The 17,633-nt window shown below is 37.1% G+C and overlaps 1 protein-coding gene across 1 annotated transcript in view; it reads left to right on the top strand.

Moving 5' to 3' along the window:
- ABCA13 (ATP binding cassette subfamily A member 13) overlaps positions 1-12,507 on the top strand; it is a 152,183-nt gene extending 139,676 nt beyond the window's left edge. Inside the window, 3 exon segments of the mRNA XM_086469448.1 lie at positions 9,880-9,985; positions 10,875-11,012; positions 12,418-12,507. Coding sequence (XP_086325574.1) covers positions 9,880-9,985; positions 10,875-11,012; positions 12,418-12,507 — 334 coding nt within the window.
- The last annotated feature ends 5,126 nt before the right edge of the window (positions 12,508-17,633 follow it).

Genomic DNA, 17,633 nt, shown 5'->3' with positions numbered 1-17,633 from the left:
GTGAGGACAGTCTGAAAGAGTTGGGGTTGTTCAGCCTGGAAAAGAGAAGGCTCCAGGGAGACCATATAGCGGCCTTGCAGTCCTTAAAGGGAGGCCTACAGGAAAAGTGGGGAGGGACACTTGATCAGGGAGGGTAGCAACAGGATGAGGAGTAAGTTTCAAACTGAATGGGGCTAGATTTAGATTAGACATGAGGAAGAAATTCTTCCCTGTGAGGGTGGTGAGACACTGGCACAGGTTGCCCACAGAAGCTGTGGCTGCCCCGTCCCTGGCAGTGTTCAAGGCCAGGTTGGATGGGGCTTGGAGCAACGTGGTCTGGTGGAAGGTGCCCCTGCGCATGGCAGGGGGGTTGGAACTAGATGATCTCTAAAGTCCCTTCCAACCCAAACCGTTCTATGATTCTATGATACATGAGATGGGAAAGAAGAGGAAAAGGATTCTTTTACTTATTACTTCAAAGAAAAACATTGAACTACTTAAGCTTTAAATCGTTTTACTCTCTAAATTTTCTCACTTTTAACTCCACCTGTGAACATCCTGAAAAACTTTTAGGACTTGAAACAGTATTGAGTTACTCCTTCCTTCCCATTTTCCTTCCCTCCCTATGATTCAATAGATCTGTCATTCTCACTGCCATACAGAGCCAAACTTTGTTCCTTCTAAAGTGATAGACTATAAGGATTTCTAAACCTACTATTACAAAACATCTGCCAGCAGAAGGACAGTTTCCTTAACAGCCACCTCCACTGATATAGTCACTAGTCAGTTCTATTTTTCAGTGTTTTCCTGCAATTAGCACTTTCTAGTGTATTTGTCACTGGCACCATCTCACAGTAAAAACCCCATCACCTTACATTTTCTTCAAGAAGACTGTTCCATGAAGCAATGTAAGTGAAGGAAAACATAAGTAAAACTGATTTTGCTGCTTCTGTTTTAATCTAAGTTACTCATACCATAAAATTTTTTTTCTTGATGTCGCTTTTGTATGCTATGTGTGTGAATGAATTATGCTAGTAATATACATATTAACAGGCAAGAATGGTACTAAAATAAATTAATTGGAAGCATAGTTGTAGATTATGTTTTTTCTATTAGATTTTACAGCTCTTTTTTTTAAAAAAAAAATTCTTATTTATAGGCAACTCTTAATATTCTTTAGTCTGTCTTCAGTTTTTTTTTCTACAAATCAAATTGAACAAATATTTTAAAATCAAGTACAAGTAACCGCATCTAGCTTTGAAGATTGGAAGAAGGAAAGAAATCTAAACATCGTATGAATACTTAAAGCAAAGAATACTTTTGTACAGCTTTTATTTGTGATAGAATGGTACCTGTATTGTGAGAAATAAAAGTAGGAGCACGTTTTGATATTAGATGTGATTACATTAGCGTGTCCCAGGAATTTTTTTTCCTCTTTTAAATGTAGCTACATCCACTAAAATGGCATTTTTTTCTTCCCTTCCTGGAAATCCTGTCTGTCTTGATGGAAATCCTCAGAATTGTTTTATTTGCTTTTCCTTTAGTACCATTCCAGCCTGTAAAGGATGCATGATGAAGGCTTAACGGGTCTTCCTTGGGGCCCTGTTAAATTTGCTTCTTTGCTGTGGTAGGAAGTTTCAAGGATTCAGCTTTCTCTCTCACTACACTTTCAGCCCTTGGCAGATGTGAAAGACCGTAATCTTGGACTGAATACAGCTTTGTCAGATGGCGGTACAAAATTCTGCTATGAAGGGTATGGGTGAGCTCCAGGAAGACACTAATGTGAAATATAAAATCTTCATAGGGATATAAAGAGTGACGCTGCTTCTAATATGTGAGACTTGATTCATTTTCCCAGCTCTTGTGCAAGCCTGTTACAAAATGCCCATCCAAAAATTTCTTTTTGCTACAAATGTAGGTATTTGGGTTTCTGGTCTCAGTTCTTGAGCCCTGACTGTATTTATCTATGTTTAAACAGATTTAATGTACCCTCAAGTGTTTCTCAGTAGAACAATAAGTGTTAGACTTCTTTAGAAAGGCCTTTTGTTGCAGGTGGCAAATTTCTGAATAATGCCAAGAAAGGTGTTATCTCAAAAGAATGAACTGAAAGGCAATTTCCAAAAAGTTAGCATCTTAACTCTAGATGTAGTTTGTATGAGATAGAAACCTTAGCAGTTGTGCCCATTAAAACCCAATTTCAGATGACTCCTGCCAACAGAGTCAATTACTTTAAATTGTGAATGGATTACATTTAAATGCTCTCTCCAGTATTCTCCATTATACTTAATGTTTTTTTTTAAAATTCGCAGAAGCATTTCCATGTTAGATACAGCTGGCCAATCCTCTGGGAACAAAATTTTGAATACTATCCTTCTTTTTAGGGCCATCTGGACGAACTTCTTGTAGCTGAAAAACCCATACTAATTTTTCAAGTGCTGGACACACATCAAGCCTTTGCTCAAATTTTATCTGCAAGCCGTCTGATTAAATTACCCAACAATTAATCCATTTGTTATAGCAGAGTTAGAATGGAAAATGTGTTGGCATGCTATTTACACTTTACCTTTTTTTTTTAAAAGGTTGATTGAGAATGTTTTATTGCTTTTCTGAAACCCACACATGTAGATATCTTAAATGGAAAAGAGAGGATTAAGTTTAAAGATCTCATCAATATTTCAGCCTTCAGTGGAAACAGTGTCATCATACTAACATACACTAGCAGTAATTTTCTTACGTACCATAAAACATAGAAGTGAATATAATTTTTATTCCTGTTGACTAGAAAACAAATTCCTTTTGTACATGAAAGGTATATTAAGGCAGTGGATATGCATTCAGGTAATAGAGCTGCTATTTTATTTTCCCAGAGGAAAGCTTGAAGAAAAGAGTTCTTACAACTTTAAAAACACACAGGCTGAGGATTCAGAAATGGGCAATATCTTTGCACTCTTATAAAACTTTGTGCAACATTAATTCAGCCCTACCGTAAGCGTGCATGACAATGCATTTTTTTTCCATTTTATACTATGTTTTCCGCAGGACAATACACTACATCTGTGTAGCTGTTCATTCAATGAACAGCAGCTAATTAAGATTTCATATTCTCCTCTTTCCCTAGTATGTGATCTGTGTACTGTTTTTAGTAGACATTTTTCAAACCTGTCTCTAAATACAATATTCTCAGCATCCATTGGAGCAGGGCTTCATAAATATTAACATCTATGTTTTCCACAATACTTCTGGGAAACCGGATTTGAAATAATTATTCCCATTTTATAGAGGAGTAACTGAAGCATGATGCTAAAGTTAAAAGGTTTGGGTAGTCAATCTGAGCAGTTTATGTCTAAGTATTTTCCATTTGTTTAACGTTGCATTCAAAGTACAATGCCTGTTAAATTCAGCTGTAGCTGTGGGTGTTTCTGAAAGTGCTACAAATTCCTTTTGCAAATTGGAGCCCTAGGTCTCAAGGTGGGCCCCTAACAAGATAGGAAAGCAGTAGTGAAAAATGCAGTCTAAGGGAGTTACCACAGATCACAGAGGTGTACTTGGGTGAAAGGGTAGAATTCGGTTCCCCAGGGTCATGCCAGAATCGTGAAGCACTTTCTTTCCTATTCTCAGCAATCTGCTGTCTTATTTGTGACATTTTCTCAACGTTGCAGTAAATAAAGCCACTTACCAGTATATCTTGTAAGGCATTCATGATAGGGATTTCGTTAAGAGATGCAATGTGATGATGTAACTTAAGCTCATTACATAATGTGAATATACCACTGGTTTAAATTTTAATTTCACAGCTTGTCTCCATTCTAGCACTTTTTAACTTGAAAATTTGTACCTTGATGTGTTGATAAGGTCCTTTTAATAGACATTTTAGTGTGTAATATCTGATTTATTTCTGGCCAGTAGGCCAGAAAACAGTGTTAGCAACACAATGATAATGCAAGTTTCTCCTGCTTTTTTCACTGTTGAGGCCCAGAAGGCACTTTGAGGAAACAGTTTTGGTTTTTTTGTAGGCTGTGCCATCAGCCTTGCACAGAACTACAGAGCTGCTGTTCCTGTTTCTCTGGGAATGTAATACACAAATAATACAAGAGTAACAGATCTCTGATACTTGCCTGTATGTGCAGACATACAAGCTCCTATACAGACATACACATTTTGTATGTGCACATGTATAAACAATTAACAAGGTTTTTTGAGGGTTTTACCACATATTGGGAAATCATGTCTGAGAACTTAAAAGCCTACATTCAGAGAGTAAGGCAAAGTTGTACCCTGCATTGCTCATTACCTGAGGCTGTCACTGTTATGGCAATGATATTATTGAATACAAAAATTAACTTTAGATGGCTTGATATGAAAGCCTGGTGTGTGTGAACAAATTGTGCACGTGCAATATACTTTAACAAGTGTTACTGGTTTTAATGCCTGTTTTCATGTTTCCCCTATTACCCTGGAAAAATCATAATCAATCAAAAATGATGAAAGAAAATCTATGATTAGTATATGGAAGACAGTATTTATTTTGTTACGTCTGTTTGTTTACATCCAATCAAGTTTATCAGCACCACTGAGGTTGTTCTGAATAACTGCAGAAGGAACGCACATTTTGCAAGTGATAGTGTATTTGCATTTGATTCTAGCATTTTTTAAAAAAACAAAGCAACTATTTCAAATTTAATAACCTTTTTTCCTTCATAGATGTTGTCTTCACCTGCCACTTAATACAAAAAATAAATAAATCTATTGTGTGTTTTAATAACTATATTAAACTGCAAAGTGTTTGTTTTAATAATTATATTTCAATTTTTTTCAGTGTTTTGTTTTCAATGTTGTTCAAGTTTTATTCTCTTTGTAAATTGTACCTGTGTCTAGGGCTGTAAGGAGAACGACCTGAATCTGTATCCCATGCTTCAGCAATCATACTGGAATAACTAAGTTAGCTTGTCTAGACGAGGCCTATTCACTTAGGGAAAGTAGAACCATATCTGTCTGCAAATGAATGTAAACCAAAGCAGAGGGGCAAACAGCACTCTTACAAATTATTCCCCCTCTTTGATTTATGGCATATAATCTAAAAGATGCAGTTCCTTGAAGACATTAAATGCTAATGTTCTCTTTATTATTTCTTATTTTGTTATCCAATAATGTCATTTTGAAGTAATCTTTTTGATCAATCAGACTAGTACATACATAAAGTATGCATATTATATTTCCACCAGCAAACTTTCCGGGAGCTGTAATTTTTTGATGTGTATATATAGCACAACATTCTCCAGGAAATGTAATCTTTGATTAGTGGAAAAAAGCATGGGGATGATTAAATGCTTTTCTTATTCATCAGGGTTTAGGAGATAGGGCCATGTTCTTGATTTCCTGAGATTACATTCAGCAATTTTGACTGAGGGAGAGAACAGATGGTAGATGGGCTTTGGGAAGAGTGCGATTCAATGAACTGGTCATTTTGGACCCTGCGATAAGTTAAAACAGTGGTTTCTAGGTTTGGTTTTGTTCATTTGTGGACAAGGAAATTCCTAATGGTTTTAAATGGAAATACAAGCTTTCTTTTTCATGCTTCACAGAAAACAGGATTTCATGGGTCAAGCTTCAAAAACCACTTGATTAGAACCTACAGGGACCCCTTGTCACCAGCCTAGCGTAGGCTCAGCTGTGTGGACACAAGGCACTGTGTTTCAGCAGCTTCTCTTCTTGTCCCCATTCAATTCTCTGAACTAGGACCTCTGAGGAATGGGCAGAAGGAAACATTAAGAAGTTAGGATTACTTGATCTGCCCCAAGTGGCTACTCCTTTACTTGGTATTTATGAGAATTTCCAGCCTTTGGGCAACTAAATCCACTTCCATTCCCATTGCAAAGCTAGAAAGAGCACCAGGAAAGTAGCCAGAGGACTTCCTCATCAATATAGATCTGGCTACACTTTATTCCAATGTGTGACTGCAGCTTGTGTAGAGACATAGCTGAAGTAGTTTTGTATTGTCTGTCTTCATACTGGTGGCAATGTGGCTGTGGAACTATATCACGGGCTGCAAAACCCTTCTGGGAACTGCTTGGTTGAACAGCCCAGGCTGACGTCCTCTTTGTGATATTTATACTGAAACAGCCGTGAAGTCAGATCAAAGACCCATCTAGCACAGTATCCTCTCTCTGACAGCAGACAGGAAGGAAAAGTACAGGAACAAGATAAGCACATGGAATTACCTTTCTACTTTACTGAACCACACTTCAGCAATTTGTTGCTTAGGGTCTTCGTAAGCCAGAGGTTGTCTTAGTGGATCTCCACTGTCCATGCCGCTCCCCCCCCGCCCCCCCGCCCCCCCCAATGAATTTCTCTAATCTCTTATTCAACTCATATCAAGTTCTTGCATCCAGTACATCTTGTGTCAAAGAATAGTACAGTTTCCCTGTGTGCTGTAAGGAAGATTACTTCCTCTTGCTGATTTTGCATTGCCTGCTCTATAATTTAATTTGATGCCCCCTATTCTTGTATGAGAAACAGGAGAGTGAAGAAAGTTTTAGCCTATTTGGTAACTCCTGATATGGAAATTGTTCCATTCCTTGTTGCTATTTTATGTTCCTTTTGTTCCCTTGTTTTTTCTGCTGCTCAGCTAGCTTGAGGACCTGTGTAATTCAAGTTGTGGAGTTCTTGGATGTGTTGTGTAGTCCTTGCTAAGCTCATGTTTCTGCAGCTGATGCTGTTGTTAATACTCAAGTTAATTAGTTTACAGTCAGTATGGGAATTTATATTTTAGTTGCAGTCTCATGGTGGCATTTCAGTAGGTAAAGCACTCAACAGGTATTACTCCCAGAACCACTAATGATGTGAAAGTCAAGTGTGAACAACTAGTTTGACTGAGGAGAAGAGGAATGATAGAGAGGAAAAATATTTTTTTTGTCAGAGTATGTGTTTGTGTCTGTGTGTATACACAAATAAAAATGCAGGTGTTGTAATGTGGTAGAAATTAGCAGTGGAAAATATCTTTGAATAGCTTTGAAGAGATGGTGATCCTTTTGCAGCAGATGGCTGCTGAAACAGGTATGCTGGCTCAACTTATGCCATTTTAATGATAATGTTTCCCTCCTTAGGTCTTGAACTATCAGGTGCTAAAGGTTTGATCCTAACAATGCTAATCATACCAGATTGTGCTTTTCTCTGTAATTCCACCTTGGGTTTCTGAATTCATTATATTGTCTGAATCAGGGAGGAAAACAGAGTGAAAAAAATGGTCAACTTAATTTCCATTGCCTCAGTTCACTACTGAAAGCAGCTTGCTGATTATAGCAAGGGGAAATGTTTATTGCTGATCAGCTTACTCTATACGGGGAGCTCTTGTACTAAAATGAATTATAAAATCAAGGTATAGAAGCATCATAATTTGACTAGCCAAAAGCAAAAATCTTTTAAAGCTTTTTATCTGTACTGTGCTGGTGTTTATGCCATTTACAATTTAGGATTAAACAAAGGGTGCACAGACTTCTCTTTGCTATCTTTGCTGATCAGAATTTTAATTCATTTTCTTTGGAAACTTCAACGCATACAACAATTTAATTTTATGAGCCTGTTGAACATCTCCATAAGCCAGCATTTTTCAAACTGTAATTCAGTGGTGGCTGTGTAGAGATGCCAGAAAACCGATCAGTATCAATGATCTCTTGTGAAATGTTACCTCAGGTTGGTTGTCAACTAAACCGAACACCCTTGTTAACTATACACATCTTCATAAAATCTTTTTTTTTATTATTATTGTCATATGTATTTTTTCAGGGACGGTGTTATGCATTTAAAACATTTATTAGAGATCTATTATACAATAGTAAATTATCGCAAAGTAAATCAGCCAGCCACTGCTTTGGGTTCCACCTTATTATGGATCTCTTTGGTGTAACAGCACTGTTCATCTGTCAGGTCATACTGCCCAGTGAGTATTTGGTACCCTGCAGTTTGCACCCAATAGGATTTAATTCACATAATGTTCTTCAGGAACCAACAAACAGGATACTGCATCAGGAGTGTTTTTTCTTACTCCATTTCAAGCCTTTTGGTGGTTGCATTTGACTCCAATAAAAAATAAACAAAAAACCCTGACAAAAGACCAAAAAACACTCCAGTAATTTATTTGTAATGGATCTTTTCACACAGTGCCACTTTTTTATGCAGAAGCTGCCACTGTTATACCTAAAGTGTAGCAGCTATGGTCTCATTCTACACAAAGATATAGGATTCTTGTCTGAGAAGATCCTTGGAATTTGTATGTGAAATTCTTAATAGAATAAAATCTGCAGTCTAGAATTTTGCATTGTGGAAACCTGCACTGCTCTGAAATCAATGAAGACTTTATTGCTTTATACCAACAGAGGTTCTGATCCAACAAAAAATAAAAGTTAAAGCCCTTACATTGTTACACACATATTGTAGGTGGAACATGTGGTGCTTCATGTGAAGTATGTTTCTGGGACTTGCTCAGACAGTGGTTAAACTGGATGTACATCTCAGTCCCTTCTATTTTATATTACATTTTGATTGATACTCTGTAGTAATTTTTTTTTCTGTATTGGAAAAGGGCAGCACCATAGAGTGTGCTGTGATATATACTTCCACATGAAAATGTGCTTCACACCTGTCAGATCCAATTAACCGAGCTGCTACCCTGGCTCAGAAGTTGTAGGCAGAAGACATGGGAGAGGAAGGTATTGGCACGAGAGAGTAACACTCTTCAGAAGAGGATAGTTACTAGAAACTGAAGAACTAGAGTGAAGGATTTGGTGATGAGCAATCGGGGAGCTGGAGAGCGAAGAAAAGAAGTAATGCTGGAGTGAAGGACGTGGGAGTGGTGGTCAGTGGGAAGATGGAGGAAGTGGCAGGTTTCCAGGGGAACGTGGGCAGTGCAGTCCGAGATCCATGTCCCTCTACCACCTATGCCTTTCCATTGCTCACTGGCAACAGGGAACAGCAGCGGCAGAGGAAAGCTCTTCTGATGGCTCCTGCTGCTCTTTTTTCCCTAGCAATTAACCAAAAAGGTGAACGCAAAGCAGGGGCGGGTAGCTGCAAAGGAGGGCTGGGAGGAGAGGGGCGCAGCAGTAGTCCCATGTCCCCCCATCTCTCTGCTTGCACCTTGCTCTGGGAACTGGTGCAGCATAACATCCATTGCTTAAGCAATGTGCATAAGAATATGGTTGCCATTTCAGTGTTTACGGCTGTATTGCAACTTCCCCAACTAAATAGTAGCAGTGAGTAAAGCTAACAAAAAATAATGTGTTTAGTTGTATTGTCTGTACTTAACTTTTATCACTTGTATGTTGGGAAAGAGAAGTTCATTTCCTAAATTATTCTGAGACGGATTGTGTGGCTGTAGAGCTAAAGAAAATCAGTAACTTTGCCATCTCCTTAAATACCCCTATGCTTGCCTTTCTGTATCTGTAATACAGTTGGATTCACATCACTGAAATACATGTACGAATATGCAGCTTTGTTGAAAGATTTGAAAAATGCCTATTTTTCTCATTAGAAAAGTTAAAGGATTTTTTTTTTCTGCTGTATTTGTGATTGATAATCTTCACAGTTTTTTGTTAACTATTCAAAGCAATACAGCAATTAAAGCATAGGTTAGTTAACGTAAGTTCAGGGTCATTGAATAGCGAAAGATCCTGTGGTAATTAACACGTAGCCATAACATAGGGGGTTTTTGTTCCTGTTTGTTATAATTTATTTAACAAGTTTCTCATTGGAATTCTACCGCTCATATGATATCAAAATCACAGTGATAACACAGTAAGCATACATGAGGTTATTTGACATATTCATAAGAAAATCAACTAGAGCAAATATTCTTCTTGTCCTCATAGTGTAGAGAAATGGGTTTATGTTTCTGTGTATCATTCTTAGATTTGGAGCTGGCTATTCTGTCAAGGTTTGGCTTAGTAAAGACATATGCTATCAAAGAATGATTTTGGACTGCCTACAACTGCATTTTCCTGGAACACAGTTTAAGGTACAGCTAAAATTCCTCATCATTGTATTTGTTCTATGGCAGGATTAAGTATGGGCTGGTAAGAACCATATATACACATTTGGATATATTGATCTTTTTGGAAAAAGTAGGTATGAGCAACCCTTTCATTTTCCAGTTAAACAATTCTTAAAAATCTGACTTGCAATATTGATTAAATCAACTCCAAAGAGTCATTTAGGCAATGTAAATAAACAGGCCCTTTCTCTGAGTGAAAATTTCCTTTTGCTTTTATTGCTGGTGAAGTTGAACTCGCCTTTGTGTTCATCCGAAGTAGGAATGCAATGTAGTTACTGAGAATATTTGCTTTGATTCCTTTCTGATAAAGTCCAGAGATGATAAACCTCAGTCTTTACTGAGATTCTTTTATTAGATACAAAGCCCTACAAAAGACCTATTGTAATTACATTCCAAGAAAAACTCTCACAGGCCTTTAAATATTTTGATTTTTTTTTACTTCATCTGTGTTTACAGAAAGAATAATGTAAAATTATGACTACTTTAGATACGAACCTGTTTGTGTATGCTTATACGTACGTGCGTGTGTGTGCTCAGCCTTATCCCAGACTGTGTTGTAAGCGCACCAGTCTGTCGGATAAAAAACATATAGCACAAAATACTCCTAAATGTATATATCTTTTATGAGATTAACAAAATGTCATCTCAGAACACACACAAAAAATGTGCTCTGAGTATGAACATTTCTTTGTGCTACCAACGTATACAAAATATATTCTTGTTTAAAAGCTTATATTTTCCATGTTAATCTGTAATGAGAGCCTATTGAAGCTAGACTGGTTGTAAGCATGTGTAACTTCATCATAATGTGCATTCACTTTTGCCTCTTTTTATCATTTTTGCTTGTTTTAAGGGACAGCGTCTTAACCTGCTCGAGTATCGTGTGCCACGAAGTCAGGGATGCTTAGCAGAGCTCTTCAGAGTCCTAGAGAATCACAAAGATTTTCTCCAAATCAAACACTACTCCATTAGCCAAACCACATTAGAGCAGGTATTGTTTTCTTTTTCTTTTTTCTTTCTTTTTTTTTTCCTTACTTCCCCCCAACTTTTTTTTTTTTTTTTTAATCTAAACGTGCTGTGTATTGTAGCTATTGATGTAGCAGAATACTGTGTGATTTGGTGGACTACCCAAACGTATGCAATAAACCAGTGCTTCCAGGCCATCTCAGACCTACACAGTAATTTCATGAACCCTACTGCTTTTACACTGAAGGTGAACACAGTAAAAGCATCGCAGTAAGCCACATTTTTACACTGTGCGCAAGCACAGTCAGTGCTTAGGTGCATTTAGGTCTGTGTGGGATGAGGAAGGACTGTGAATTGCCACTGCCACAGTCCAAAAGTTGGGATCTTACCAATATACTTGAAAAGGCTGAACCAATTTCTGTAAATTACAGTAAACCTTAGGCAAGGATGTGGTTTCTGGGTGGTTGCGATGTGTTACAACATCTTCATATGCAACTTCTTGTTATGTATTCTACAAACTGAGAGGGTCACATCTAGTCAAAATACTTATTTTCTATGGTAGATGGTGTGGACTTACTCCTTTTTCCCCTGTGCAAATCATTAATGAAGTATTCTGATCTGTACTGATCTATTAACTGCTTGTAAATGATCTATTCACTGAATGGCTGAATATAAGGTAATTTTAGCCTGTTGATTGTTCAGGCATTGTTCACTCAAGCTTAATTCCTCTCCATTATTTGTGGTGATTCATCACCTCAGTCACCTATCATTGTTTCCTCTCCCTGACTGAGAGTCAGTTTTAAACAGAAAAATAATTCTGCTGAATAACGAACACCCTTATAACGCGCCCTGAGCTTGTTTGCATATGAATATGATCATTTGAATCAAGAATAGCCATCTTTCTCTCTGCATTCTTTGCTGTCAAATAGTTGTGTGACTAAAAAGCAAACAAGCCTTTCTGTAGTAAGATCTGTTTAAAAAAACCCAAGGAGACACATTAGTTGTTGAATCATCGCTCTGCCATGTTCAGAAGTATAATTTCACTTTGAAATATCTGGAACCCCATCTCTGATGGTTATTGATAGAAACAGCAGGCTCAACTTTCTTAAGTGTGTCATTTCAAAGCAAATTAAAACAATTGTTTCCCACTAACTTGTGCAGCAGTAAAATATAATTTTCATACATAAGTTTGTTACTCATTTTACCATTATTTTTATAATTCATCAAGCTCTGTGTTAGCTGGAGATGTGAAGAGGGATTATTTCTAGAGTTTACAAAACATACCTCTATAGGGGCTCGCTCAACATAAACTTAATTTTTGTGTCACAAAAGCTCAGGAAAGCAACTAAAAAATACCATCACCTGTGTCTCCAAAATTTCAGTTTGAGTACTGTTATTTTGAAAGTCCTATTTTTTTTCATGTCTTACAGGTATTCATTAATTTTGCTACACAACAGCAAGGAGTCTCACATTCTTCACAAGAAGCTCCAGTTGTTCATCATGACCACCTGCCAGTCTAGGCTCAGAATAGGATACAGCTTCAGCAGCATATATGTGTGTGTATATATATGAGCATTTTACATGCCACATTTTTTCGGCTGTTAACAATTTGTGTATGAGAAACAAACAGCAGAAGCAGAGGTGAGTTTGCATTTATAGGCCAGAAGGAATGCTACCAGTTCTCAGTAAAACAAGAAACTGGTTACATGCAGGCGAAAAATCTGCCAAAAAATAATGATTTTTCATAAACTGGAATTTTATAATGTAAATGGCCTAATTAATGCAGTTTTGTGTAACAAAAAAAAACCAAAAACAAACCAAAAAAACCCACCAAACCCCCAAAACCTAAAAAAAGGCTGATCAGAAATGTCACAGTAGTAGATTTTTCTTTGTGGTGGCTGTACATTCATTTGATTACAGTAATTTCTTGCATGCACACTTAATATCTAATTTTTATATGACAAGACAAGAATAATCCTTTGAATGGTATAAACAGCTAGGCTATCACCCAATATTTGTATTTAATGGCACAAATTGAGAGCCTTTTGACTTTTGTATTAATTCAGTTTTGTGTAGTGACAAGTTAATCAGCCTTTTTGTTATATGAAGGATGCAGTATATTCCACAAGGTTTTGTGTTAAAAAGGTTATTAGTGTACTAGTCTGCCTCCCAGATATGTTAAGTAAATTTATCAAGGTTTTATAAATCATACTTGACAATGAGTTTTCCCTTACGCCTGCAGGTTGCTGCTGGAGGAATTCTGAAGTATCTTTTTAATGAGCTATTTCCTTTTTCTCGTATTTTGTTTCTTTTCTTTCCAAAAAGAACTTCTAAATACTGTTTAATGGGATGTTAATGAAAAATAAGATAAGCATTCAGATATTGATCAATAAACTTTTTGATAAATGTGTATAATGATGTGAGGTAGTTCGGACAAGGCCATGTCACAGCCTTCATCCTATGCATGTGTAAAGTAAACATTTAATGAATAAAAACTCCTTGTGGTTGGAGAGAAAAATTATGAAAAAAGTTTGGAGTAAACTGCTGTCTCTTCCAAAACAAGTCCTTGGGGCTCCTGTGGAAAGTAGCTGCTGCCACTTTTATTGGACTATGTTGTCTGGCAGTTGAAATTGTAGAACTGGCAACTTAGTAGTGAATTGCAGCAATATGGTTCTGGGGTGGGCAGGGGAGAGGGATGTGTACTTTGGGGTGGAAGAATCTGATTTTAAATGGACAATTTCGCGGTGCTGCTGCTCTAATACCCTGCTGATGAAATATTTAAAAATAGATGTTTGCATTTTACGTTTTACAAGCTGACTCAGAAATCTATTTAGGCTTGATTTGTTGGTGTGGTTTTGGCCCACCGTGCTTTTTTAAAGTCAGAATTCAAGTTACCTACTTCTATAGAGGTGAAATTGAATCCTGGATAAATAAAAAAAAGTGAAGATTTATAGACTTGGTCTGCATGTACATATAGATCAGAGTGAGCGAGCTTACGAAGCTGCCGTGTCATTAGAATGGCTTTGGTATATACAGTCTTCTGCATAATATCAGAACTCTGCCATGCGCTCCTCAAGATCCAAAGCACTGAAGAGCTGTAAAACCCCAATAGTCACCAACCCAGTAGAAATGCCATGGTACAATGGGATGGCCGTGTTTGAGGTGAAACCAGTTATTTTTAATTTCTACATGAGTCAGGGAGTGGAAAGTTTCTAAGGTCCCAAATCAGAATAAAAAAAGATCAATCTTACAAAGCAGAGTGTGAAAGAACTAGTGGAGGTGAAAGAAAAAGAAGGCAGATGCAAGAAATTTGGGCAGAAACAGAGGTGTGCTGTCATGAAAGTGTCCTGCTTAATTTCAGGTTCTTAGGGTGAAGAAACTGAATGTATAGGCACAGCCAAGCATCTTTGAGTCATAGTCTGAAACCACTCAACAAGAGAACATTTCTGGAGCTCTTGCTCAGGTGAAAAAAGCAGAAGGAAATGTTGATATGTCTGGATCTGTAAATTGCTGACATTATGATTGATTGGCTTGCTTTGTTTTTTCTTCTCTTTTTATAAACTAACACTTCTCTTTCAACCATCACAAGTCCTTAAAAAAATGAAATGTACACAAGGAATTTCAGAGGATGGATTTGGGAAAGGAGACAGTGCCAGATCTCGGGGTGTAAGGCAGTTGAGCCAAAAGGTCTCAATCGTATGAAATTGTGCCAAGAGTGCCTATTCCTGCTTAGGAAGTGTACCGGGAAGTTGAATTAATAAAACAGTCTTGCAGCTTGCTTAGACCAAAGGAAGTGTACAAGTGTACAAGACTCACTGCGGTGAGACTGAAAAAAAGAGTAGCCTAGCTGAATGCTTAGATAGGGAGCTTTTTCAAGATTTGGCTGTGTAACACTAATTAAATGCCATTTTTGCTGATTAAAATGTGAAAGATTATATTAGTTTAATAGATAAATACAGTAAATAAGGTTTGCTTCAGATTGATGGTTGAGTAAATCCAGTTAACATTGTTTTTCTTTTTTAAATTGCTTCATATGCATCTCAGGAGACCCAATTTGATTCAGGCAAGTAGCAAACAATGTCTGTCTACCAATCCTTTATGGCTGAAGAAGGTCAAGATCTAATTGAGTTCCAGTGTAGTGGTTCTGTCTCAGAGGATATTTCCCTCTCCTTGACTTGCTACATTCCTGAAGTATGTAAGTTTCAAGAAAAGTCTTCTGAAGATTTTTTTGGGGGTTTCATTCATTTTTTTAAAAAATAAATTCCTAAAGTAGGAGTCTGGACAGAAAAGGTCATTTATACGTTAATGATGAAGGAATCCTTGAATTCATAAATCACACAGAAATATCTCTTCTTCTAACACCTATGGATTTTGAATCAAAGACATCTGAGGATATTAAATAACTTCTCTTGTGAGATTTTTTTAGGAAAACTTTGTGTTATTTCAACTGGAAATTTCTTTGTCAAATTGTGCCCTTCACCCTTAATGATGAACTACAATTGAGCTTAAAATTAGAAAATCAACCAAATAACAAAAAAGCTCAACATTGAAATTGCAGAGGTAATTTTCATACTTTTAAGGGACTATTCTACTGTCTAAGTCAAACATAAAGCAGATTGTTTCAGGTCCTAATTTAATTTTCGTACAATTATAGAATGAGGTGGACAAAAATAAACTGTAGGTCTGAACCTTAAATGGAAGTACCACAAATTCAGTGGAGGTGAAGGGACGGTGGTAGTAGTGGACAGGATGACAAAACTAATGAATTGTCATTTTGAATCCAGCTGCATATTAAATTTCTGTGTAGATTCTTGTCCTGAAAAGAAAGAACTTGTTTCTCTGGTTTGGTTCAGCCATGACCAAAGTTAGTAAGTTTCCCCCAGGGCAGTAGAATATGTGTAATGTGATTTCCAGCAGAGAAACTGGGTGCCTTTTGAGCTTGTTTGTCCTTGTGAAATTTGAATCACTGGAGTCTGAAATCTCATAAATTAGGGAGTTGAATCTGACTCTTGCTGGAACTGTTTAACTTCAAGATCAGTCTAAACCAAATTTAGGTAGGAATATTGCTTTCCTGGTCTTTTCCTAGTAAGTAGTAAAGCTGACACATTCTTTGATTCAGTTTAATGTGATTTAAACTTTTTATGTCAGCACTTTCGATTTTCTTACTAAAGAACAGGGAGATCAAAGCTAGCAGTGCAAAGATCTTGCTTTTAGTGACTGAGAGCTGACTAGGTCAGACAGCTTTCCTGAGACCTACAACAACTAAAAAGAAAATGCATCCTAAGTTGCATGTTAGATACCTCAGAAATAAAGCTTCTGTGAGTGCAATGAAGGTGGGCAGCAAGTACGAAGCAGAAATCACAGCTCTCTTATTCTTGCACAGAAAGCAACGTCTGCTGCTATCAACAGGTGAGGTACTGCTGAATGTTTTAACAGATGAGTTTATGCACAATGGTGATATGGATCACTGAAAGAAATAAAAGCATTTTTCTTCTTTATTAAATATTTGTATCACAGTGAATATTGTTCCAGCAGTGCCCTCGTGCCTGTTGCTACATGGAAATACATGTTGGGGTAAATTCTGGCTCCTATCACGACGGCTCTGTAAAAGCCATAATCAGAGACACCCGCACTGTAGAAGTGCGTGCACGTGTTTGGTTTCGGCAGATCAAATCACCAAGGTTCGCATCTGTTTTCCCACAAAGTACAAATGGAGAAAAAAGAAATATAAGTTATATAAGCTAATTATTAAGTCAATAGGTGAGATTTCCATGTGCAACTAATTTATTCCAGCTATAGGACACCATACACGCCTAATTTTGCTGCCTGTTTGGCTGCTGGTGCGTGCCATGGACAATTTAAAGAAGTGCCTAGGGATTCAGCTGACTACAAAGTACCAAGCAGAGAAAGAATAGGATCCTCTAATGTGTTGCAGTGTATAAGGTAAGATCAAACAGAAGTCCTTCCACCCTCATATTGAGGCAATAAATGCTAGTTTATAATTAAATGTAATGCATATTTTACATCCAAGAGAAGTTTCAGAAACACTTTTTCATTTAATTTGTACTGAAATAGAGAAATTGCAAACTTTATTGCATATGGCATTTTGACACCACTCTCAACTCCTGGTCTGCACACTATATGCAATAAGCAGACCACCCAAAACATCAACTCCCCCCTCAGACTTAAATCTTTTGGAGCTTGATTCAATGACAAAACGTGAAAGCATGTGGGATTTTTGTTTTTTTTTTTTCCAGAGCTGTTTCTTAAGACTTTAATGATTATAGCTGGGAACTTGAGTGCAGGCGTGTGTGACATTTATTCCGAATCAAATGGAATATGCATGTAATGATCTAGCTGTAGTCATCTAGTACTTTGTAGCTAATGATAATTTTCTAATAAGAAGAACCTGAAATTGTTTTCTTAGAAGTCTGTTATTATGAATAATTCTGTTGGCAACGTGTGAATCCAAAATAGATGGACTCTAGATACGAGAATATTCTCAGTATATGAAAGGTAAAAATCAAGGTCATGCACAACATTTTGAAGTGTTGTTTTGTTGCGATTTTTTTCCGCTTCCAGAGTTCACCAAGGGATTAGAAGTGGCACTTGTCAGTGGCTAACTAGTCACTGAAAATGCTTATTG

This window comes from Leptosomus discolor, chromosome 8 (assembly GCF_034619465.1).
Source record: "Leptosomus discolor isolate bLepDis1 chromosome 8, bLepDis1.hap2, whole genome shotgun sequence".
Lineage (NCBI taxonomy): Eukaryota > Metazoa > Chordata > Aves > Leptosomiformes > Leptosomidae > Leptosomus > Leptosomus discolor.
This window is presented reverse-complemented; position numbering and strand designations above follow the sequence as displayed.